Source organism: Anopheles coustani, chromosome 3 (genome assembly GCF_943734705.1).
Source record: "Anopheles coustani chromosome 3, idAnoCousDA_361_x.2, whole genome shotgun sequence".
In the NCBI taxonomy this organism is placed as follows: Eukaryota; Metazoa; Arthropoda; class Insecta; order Diptera; family Culicidae; genus Anopheles; species Anopheles coustani.
This window is the reverse complement of record NC_071288.1, coordinates 51,296,476-51,305,973: the sequence shown is the minus strand read 5'-3', so window position 1 is coordinate 51,305,973 and position 9,498 is coordinate 51,296,476. Positions and strand designations below refer to the sequence as shown.

Here is a 9,498-nt window from a genome sequence, read left to right as displayed (position 1 = left end):
AAGGACGCTTTGATTGACCCTGTGTTGGAGACATAGAAAAAAAACCTAGCAGTACTTGCAGAAAACAGTACGCTCATAACGATACATGAAGAAAGGACTTTCACTGATCTGACCTTTATCTGGGTTAACAAAGACTTCGGGAGGATATAATCGGTATTATAGTGGCGCATAGGTCAAATAGACGTACTATACATTTTCCAGCTTGTAAGGACAATACAGGAGTCCGATGGCTGGATATGTAAAAAGGTTTAAAGTCTTAGCAAGCGATATAGATGTTCAATATTGATCATGACTCAATATTTATTGCACTTTTTAATATACCAAACCTAAGTAATAAAAATCATTGCATGGTTTTGTGGCATGGTTCTCTCATCTCAATCGTCCCACGAAGGCATGTACGTCCGTATCCATGGGAGATAGTGGTATACGTACGTGTAGACTCCCGGCAACCCTGCCACGCCGCAATCGCGCACCCCCAGACTCACGATGCCCGTTATATTCCACACAGCCCGTTTAAAGTCATAGCTCATCAGTGGTGACCCACTGTCACCGGAGCAAGTGTCCTTCTCATGCTCACCTCCGGCACACATCTGGCCCGGACCGAGCATGAACTTCCACGGTTGGAACGCCTTGCTGCACGAATTGCGCTCAACGTACGGCAGGCTCAGCTTCAGCTTGATTGGACTGAGTACGTTTGGACCTAGATCGTTTTTAACTGTAAGAGAAAAAGATGTTCGGTATGAATTAGCGGACCTTACGATGATACAATAAGGTCTCTTACATAAACCTGTTCGCCCCCAGCCGGACACGCTTATTAATATGCGATTAAAGTTAGTGTCCTCAAAGTTCTGCATCGGGAGACAGATCGCACGCAAAAAGTCATCGAACGGTGGTGTACGCTCGATTTTAATCAGCGCTATGTCGTGCTGCTGGTTTGACGAATCCGAGTTATAGTCGGGATGGGGAATGACTTCCTTCGGCTCCATGTCAATCTTGTCGTCCGAGCAATCCTTCAGGTTATCCTCGTACACGCAGTCGGGATTGGTGTGGATGTTGTACTCCCGCAGGCGGACGAACTTTCTGCGAAGAGACAAAATCAAACAACACTCATTTAGTGATCAGTTGACGTCTTCGTGGGTGATCGTTCTTTGCACACTGTCACCTACAGGCGTCCCTTTTGCTGCTCGAAGTTCCTTCCGGTCACGCAGTGTGCCGCCGTCAGCACGTAGGTCCGACTGATCAGAGCGCCTCCGCAACCTTGTACCAATGTATTATTCTCTGGAAAAACGTAAAATAAATCTGTTAAGCCACCTTACAAAAACTGGGAAATATTCAAAGTTTGAAAATCGGTTGGCGAAAGTTTAAAACCAGATTTAACGCTTTAAATTTTAAACCTACCACGCTCGTACAGCAGCATCGCCATCCAAGGAAATTCATCCAGCTCGGCCAGCTGACCGCCGCGAATCATCACGGTAGTCCGGATACCACACGAGTCATCTGACCGGATCGAATTCCAACTCGAGGCACGATCTTTTGATCTATCTGTCTCTTTCACATACGGTTCACTAGATGATAAGAGTGAAACGAAAAAAAAACACACTTTGTATGCATATCGCACTTGCAACAATCGTACTTCCAAAATGAAAGGCATCCAGCTTTCTTTGCCTTATATTTTACAACTTTATTTTACACGTAATGTTCGTTTTGTGGTTCGTTGTGCCGAAAAATTACATAGCTTTTCCAATCTTGCGTCTTGAGAAGAGGCCGAAGGCGAATCCTTCGATCCTTTTTATACATAAATAAAAAACATCGCCGTCGCGACGTCGTTTTTGTTCGGCCAGCTTCATTGGATCGAAACGGTTCCAACAGCTATCTACGAGTCGTTTTATCGGATAGGTTTGTATATCGGCTATATACTGTTTGTGTATCGGACGCTTCCTTCTCGTAAACAATTTCCAAGTAATGTTAAAAAATTTCATCGAAATTAAATTTTATTACCAATCAAACGAAACACAAATCACACTTGACCCAAAATAACAACACTAGAAGAGTTCTGAAGCTGCTTCTTCTGATTAAATATTCTGATTCGGTTGATGTTTTTGTGGCTGCTTCTGGTTTGAAACTACCGATGCTTCTTTTTTACGTTTGTTTTTTAATGCACGCGCTAACGACCATATTCAAGTTTGAGCAAATTTGAAACTCTAAAAAATTACACATTTGAATATGACCCTTTGACCATGCTATGGATCCGCGACAGCCGAGCGGTAGTGCCGGTTAGAAAGTCGGCCCATTAGCGATCGGGCTCACCACCTCGACGGCGTGGGTTCGAATCCCAACCGAGACTGGATCCCTCCCCTATACGAGAGAAGCGCGCACTTGGCTTGTGGACTTGTTTATTGAGCGGGAATACCTATACTTACGAAATACATTAAATGTAAATTGCTCGTTCATCTATACTTATGCATAAAACAAATCGTATTACATTCTTGATCGGTATCCTATACAACAAAGAATATGCATCGCTCGTACATTGTTCACGCAAATATATGATTCCGATTCGGAACATACTGATTTGAGATTAGGTTCATACAATTATCAACTATTTGAGATTAAATTTATACAACGTATTGTTTGGAAAACCTTATCACTTGCCGGTTGCCCTTTGGCTTTTAACTCCCGCTGGCCATCGTTGTAAAATTCTCGTTAACTAATAAAGGAGTAATTATTTTAAAGCGTTTCGCGTTATCGGTTGCAATTCTCGGTATCAGAAGAGCCACTCGTTGATAGGTGGGATTCCTAGTGCTTGGTAAGAATTTCTTTGCAAAGGACTCCTGATGACTTTCTAGGAATCGATGTAACGAACTGGTTTACGACCGAAGTGCGAACACACGAAACAACACGAAGTCGTAAAAAGATGTATAAATTTACAAGCTGACCCAACGAACTTCGCCCCGTCCCATATTAACGATACGCTAATATTGGAATAATAAAATATTGAAACTCAAGGGAAGCCCCATAGATTTGGTTCACGAAGATGTCGACACATTACAATAACAGATCCATCTTTAAGTCGCGGCATATCAGATAAATCGAAAGAATGTTTTAAAATTCCAGTGAACGATTCACGGCTTCGTTTTCATTTTCAATACGATTAATCAATTTATATGAGCGCAATGGTCCAGCTGGAGTCATTAGCATAGGTTTTTTAAGCAGCTAAAATTGTACGTGCACTCAACCAATCGTAGTTTCGATACTATGGGGCATCATCATTTCATCTATCATTTTTAGTTGAAGCGAATTGGCAAATAGCGGGTTGCAAGCCCAAGTTACTATTCACGAAGCAGAACATTTTTAATTTAAGGATTGGTGCTGGCATTTGAATTTCAGTCAATAGAATGCTACTCCTAAACAAACTTACATTTTCAATCAAATGTCATTTTTATACGTATTTCACAATCAACGGGACTTTTTATGGCTTCATCTAAATAATCTTTATATTAAGTATAAACACTTTATTTATTGCAGTTCATTCATAGATTCCAGTGATTATTATGTGTAAAAGCAAGTGTAACTGTGTTCTTGCAAAGTTGCACACCATACTCATCGCTGTCTTCAATGGCTCAAACAAATCGAAGGTATTCGTTTTCGATGGATTGTGTAAATTTGTTCTAAAGCGAAATGAAATCACACCTCTATGTATTTGTACCGGGCACCCTTGTTTTTGCATAATCATTCCTCCGATACTATTTATTTATATGCAAAGTAACTGCGAAGCAAACAATAATCTCGGAATAGAATCGCTGCTGCAAGTTGGAATCTTGTTTCTTTTGTTTTTTTTCCTTGCTGTACTCCTAACTCAAGAGTTCTTGGTGAATTTTTGAACCATTCTTCAAATATACTAAACATTGAAATAAAAAACAAAACCTGTGGAATGCATAACAACGTATCGGCTCGTTTGATACTTATCGTTTGATTGGCCAAGCGGTTTCTTAGTTTAATGTGTACATCGTATATTTAAAATGCCTGAAGTTTCAATTGAATCATAATTCGTTCGTTTGATTCTAGCGATCGCGCTTGAATTTTAACCCTATCACTCTATGTGGGCATCTGGATGTCGCCTCGCTTATGTGTGTATTTTGTTGAGTTTTCCTAGTATTCTTGCTGGAGTCCCAATAGAATCCACTTTCTGATCTTAACCGATCTCTCCTTCTCTGTCTTTGTTCCCACGCTTTGATCAAGCCCTGTTTCAATCTAATTAGTAATGTCTCTATCACCATGCGTTTAACGCTGTCGTTGTACGCATGCATACACATCTCGTTCCAGATGCATCGTATACGGGAGGACAGGTGCATTTCGTTTTACGATTGCACTTGGTACCGAAAGTGACAATCCTTTCTTTCACCGTAATCTACATACGACTTGAGCATTGGTGAAACAACAGCTTGAAATACTGTTTCTTTACTTCTTGCGTACGTGCTAATGCTTGCAGGTGAAAGTTCTGCGCTAGATCAAAGGACCTTCTCTGGTATACTTCAGGCATTTTATGGCCAACCTTCTTGGCTATTTGTTCCTTCTTTTGCTTTCACTTTTTTGTCGCTTTTGAAACTTTTTAGAACTATTGGCTACTGCCACCCACTTTTGACGTGGCGTGACAGTCAACGTGCTAAACAGTCGGTATGGTGCTCCTGCTGTACGGCACACTTTGAAGGCATCAGCCAATTGGTTGTTTGATGCCCGTCCGCGTACAGCAGCGAACTTCTGTTCGTCTTCAATGGGCCCGATTAATTGCTATTCGATTAGAAGGTGTGCGAAACAGGGGCCAGGTCCAAAAAATCCCCGATAATTCATAGGTTGTTGTTTATTACGGTTCTGGTGGTTCGTTATGACTCACAAATTCTCCGTCACCTCCTCCGGCCGTTTGCGTCAATCTCCGGGCAAATGGGTTTGTTTTTGGGAGATCGTACTCCACATGCGTCTGCCTGACGCCTTAGGGTTACTTACCGGTAGGAATGGCTGTTGCGCGGACAGCACACATACGGCACCGGCTCCGAACCGTTGCACTGGATCTGTTTGATAAAGCTGAAGCGCGCAATCGAGCTAAGGTTGGACACGTGGTTGATCTTTCCGTACGCCTCACACTCACCCGGTGGCCGACATTCGCCCGGAGCTTCCTCGTTTGGAATGTCGCAAAGGCGCACCGGATCCCATGCTGCTTCCTCTGTTGGACGTAACGGTTCAGTGGAAGAAAGGCCCAATCAATGACGAATCTCAATGAAACAAGAAATAAGAAATGGAATCCACAAGTGTAAAGCGGAATGAAGATGCAAGCGGATGAAGATGCCCACTTACCTTCGGAGGCAAACACCCGCGAAACATCTAACAGCGACCCGCACAGAAACAACGGGAGCACCAACGATGGCAGTAACGAACGCACTCCGGTACCCATGATCTTGACCGTGGGACTCTCAACTAGCAAGTAGAATGACGGTCGGCTCCGAGCAGCTGATAAAGCACCGCACGCTCGACAACGTCTTATGGCTAAGAATGTATGTGCGAAGCGAATCGTGTTTTCGTCTCAGCGGCAACATAACATACACAGCGCGCGAGAGCGGATCTCTTGCGATCAGTCGATCGCGCGAACCCCCCAAAAGCTCTCGCTTTTCTTCACGCTTCCTCGGTGTTTGTAAGGAATCGTCTTACCACATGTGCATATGTTTTTTCTTTTACCACTTCGCGATTCGCTGTTCCTTTGGCGAGCGCCTGACACGTGATTCTTCCCCCACCGGTTTTCACTCGTTAATCCCCTGAAAAGGCGTCACGATCAGGTGCCGTGTGGGTCACAGCACCGGTAATGTACTTCTTACACATGGGGAGAACATAGCAAACTCCTCCGTAACGGAGAGATCGCCACCACCAACTTCGCCACGAGCACCAGCAGTAGACGCGGGAAAGCTCTTGTCGCCCCGAAACAGTCTGTACCTACCGTCTTCATCATTCAACGGTTTCGTTTTTCTACGCCCGGAGCTCAAGTACTCCAAGTCTTGTTTTTCCTCCTTCGCGTAAGAAGCGCGTACTTGGCTTGGCGACCTGTTTATTGGGCGGGAATTTCTAGTGTAATGGATCACGGGATTTCCATAGCCTATAGGTGAGATAGGTCTCTTGAGGTCAGTACATATTTGGTAGTATGCTGTTTAATAATTGCAATTGAGTTTTGGAGACTTCCAGTTTGTTCTTCAGGATCCTTCAGGAGGATGCGTAAACATGGGCTATTCATATCAAATCCCGCTTGCATTTATTGCAATCTATAGTGGAATTGATAATATTTTTTTCATCTTTGATGAAACGGTCGTACTTTGACTTTTTTCGTAATTGCCTTATGTAGTCTATCCTCTCTTATACGGGGAGAGTCCGGTATCGAGCGAGATTCGAATTAGTGCCTCTATCGGGGTTGTCCCAGGGCTAGTGGGCCTATATTCTAATCGCCTCAAACAACCTGCTGTCCTGAATCCTTTAATAATCAATGTGTACGTTATCAAGGTGATGGCGTCCAGATCAAAGGTTATCAACGGGGAAACTAAAGTGTTTCGTTTTGCTTCGCCTTTGATTGTTTTGTTTGCAAACGTCATAATTATTAGCATACACATCCCAAACAAAATGGTGATAGGCCGAGTCGCGGGATGAATCAAACTAGGCTTACGTTTCCATTTCTCCCTGGTTATTCTTCTTACGCGGAAAACCCAAATCAATTGGTGTAATACAAAGTTCTCAATATCGTAACACTCAAGGTCTTTCCAAATGTCTAAATATATAGCACATGCGAAACAATGAACATCAAATTCCGGAAATATATATTTTTAAAGTGCCTTCCCTTCCCGGAAATGCGTTATTTGACCCGTAGGTCAACACTATAACATTTTACAGAGTTTTTGCCGGTTCTTTATCCTGCATAGTTTTGATAGTTTATCAAAAACAAATTGTCTTTATTTTTGGAAATTTACAATTATGCTCTTGTTAAAATGTCACTGTACTACTCTATACAAACGGCTTCATGTGGTATTGCGGAGTCACCGATTGATTACCGTTAGAGGATTCTCTCAGCAATCTCAGTCTGTGGTGTGACATGAATCTTTTCCCAGGACAAAATAGCCTATTATCTATGATTACCAATTAAAAGGTCAAATATTGAGCAGATTCTATCCAATCCATGACTTAGGTATATACAATAACCTTACATTTCATGTTCACTGTAATAGTATGAGAACTATAGCCAATAAGACGCTAGGATTCGTCCTCAGAAACACTAAAGAAAGCAAAGTCCCAACGTGCTTTAAAACGTTGTATGATAGCTTAGTTTGCTCCGTACTCAGTAAATCAATTATGTAATATGGTTCCGCACTTCAACTAACGACACGACACGATTGAGATCATTCGGAAAAGATTCACAAAATTAGTGCTACGATCGCTTCTATGGCGGAACTCTACGCTATTTTATTACTCAAACATTTCCATCGTCTGAAACACATTTTCATATAAAAAGTCTTAAAAGGGCGAAAAAGTCGATCAATCTATTGCACACAATCTCTTTCTTTGCATATGGTCAGTGGATTCAGGCAATTCCACTCGATCGGTACTTATTGCCTGATAGTTTCTTTGATCCAATCGATGTAAGATGAGACCCTAGTATAAATGCCTGGCCAGTCCTCCAGGGCACACTGGTTTCCGTACGAAATGACTCCCTCCTGAATCCAGTAGAGTCGGCGCACCATAAGTGGCCCGCCGGAGTCACCGCTGCACGAATCTATACCAAATATGCCGCCGGCACAAAGTTGCTGCTCAATAAGATTCGCTTTTGCCCACTTCTTCTCACATTCCGCTCGGGGGTATATCGGAATCATTGCCTTCAGCTTGATGCCACTGTGTCCTGTATAGAGAAAAATAGAGGGGCATAAGTTAACGAAATTGACAGAGACAGCTTATCTTCAGGAGTACATACTCTGACGTCCAGTATGCCCGAATCCTACAACCGTGATGTTCACATTTGGCGCCGTCGGGATGAAGTTGCTCGTCGGTAAACACACCGGCTGTACATAGTTGTTGATTTGGGCGTCTTTGTCGAGCCGAATTAACGCGATGTCGTTATGCTGGTACTTGCCGTTTTTATCGTACCCAGGGTGCACTATCTGTTCTTCGATGCCAAAGTTTTGTGGAGGATCCGCGCAATCTTCCTCCAGTGAATCTGATTCCTGTTCTACACAGTCTCTCTCGGTGGCGGTATTATGCTCTCCGAGCCGCACAGAAACCCTGAAAAGCAAGAAGAGGATAAATAAATTTGACGGGTCGGAGCTAAATCGAACGAAGCACGATTTCGCTTACAATGTTTCACCATCGTCGATTTTTTTGTTCGCAAGACAGTGAGCCGCCGTGAGAACGTAACGAGAATTTATCAGCGAACCGCCGCAATTGAACGCCAGTGTGCCTTTCTTCGATCGGTACTGTAACAGCGCGTACCAGGGAAATTCATCGAGCGCTGTAGCATTCCCTCCGATGATCCGGTCGGACAGCGTATCCAGTCCACACTTCCACTCTTTCGGATCCGGTAAGCTACCGCGTTCAGAAGTGAGGTTTCTGTCCGAAGTCGTCACCCCGTCCGGACAGCAGATTGTCACTTCGTTCGTTTTGCACTTCAGCTGCTGGAGGAATTCGATCTCATCTTGCGTCAGCACCCGGTCGGATTCGAAATATTCATTGTATATGCTGGAACACTGTTTCAACGATCGACAAATACCATCCCGATGGTCGGGCGTTCGACAACTATCCTGACAGCGTACGGCTTGCTCGGGTCCGAGCAAAAAAAGCAGTAAAACAAACGCTGGACCAACGATCCGAAACGCACTCTCCATGATGATCACGACGATCAGAAGAACCAAGATCAACTGAACTGCCAAAGGTGCACACCACACGATCGAAGCGGCGGCCTGTAGAAGGCGTTCAAGGTTATAAAAAACTGGTTACCGTCTGCCTGTGTAAGTGGAAGCTGCGAATAGCATGGTAATCGGGTTGGTTGTTGATATGATTACGGGTTTGGTTTGTATTTTAACGCCTCACACATATACTCATCAATGCGGTTAGATTTGTAAATTCGGAATGCAACCGATGCATTCAACTACAATACAAATAAGTTGAAAACGAAGTGCACATAACAAAGCCCGTAGCAAATTGATGAATGAATTTAATTAATGAAAAACATAAATACTTAGACTATTAAAAAGGTTTTCGCACATTTATAAAACGCAACTATTCTTAGTATTAATTGGTAGCACTCGGCGAACTGAATGAGTCAATGAACTTTCCCTCTAGAAAAAATTGGAAAATAAACAAACAAATCAAATTATTATTGTACGATGTCTTTTTTCCAATATTTGTTTATTCAAATTTCAAAGTGAGTGTAACACAGGTAATAGGGAAAATCGATTAATAGGACTTTAAATTCAAATGAAC

General features: G+C 42.9%; 1 protein-coding gene across 1 annotated transcript; it reads right to left on the bottom strand.

Annotated features, from left to right (window-relative positions):
- Window positions 1-374: 374 nt before the first annotated feature.
- On the bottom strand, window positions 375-8,911 carry LOC131262549 (uncharacterized). The gene is made up of 10 exons (XM_058264590.1): window positions 8,374-8,911; window positions 7,994-8,301; window positions 7,639-7,921; window positions 5,984-6,087; window positions 5,350-5,469; window positions 5,002-5,218; window positions 1,399-1,565; window positions 1,167-1,278; window positions 782-1,080; window positions 375-715 (listed from the first exon to the last, which is right to left on the bottom strand). The coding sequence occupies exons 1-10, from the start codon at window positions 8,898-8,900 to the stop codon at window positions 375-377; spliced, it is 2,478 nt and encodes an 825-aa protein (XP_058120573.1). The 5' UTR covers window positions 8,901-8,911.
- Window positions 8,912-9,498: the final 587 nt, after the last annotated feature.

Excerpts from the sequence above, each read along its gene's own strand:
- LOC131262549 (XM_058264590.1), bottom strand. The coding sequence starts at position 8,900 with ATGGAGAGTGCGTTTCGGATCGTTGGTCCAGCGTTTGTTTTACTGCTT. Across the intron at positions 5,470-5,983 it reads ACCGTTGAATGATGAAGACG|TTGAGAGTCCCACGGTCAAG; the intron begins GTAGGTACAGAC and ends TCTACTTGCTAG. Across the intron at positions 1,081-1,166 it reads GAGCAGCAAAAGGGACGCCT|AAAGTTCGTCCGCCTGCGGG; the intron begins GTAGGTGACAGT and ends GTCTCTTCGCAG.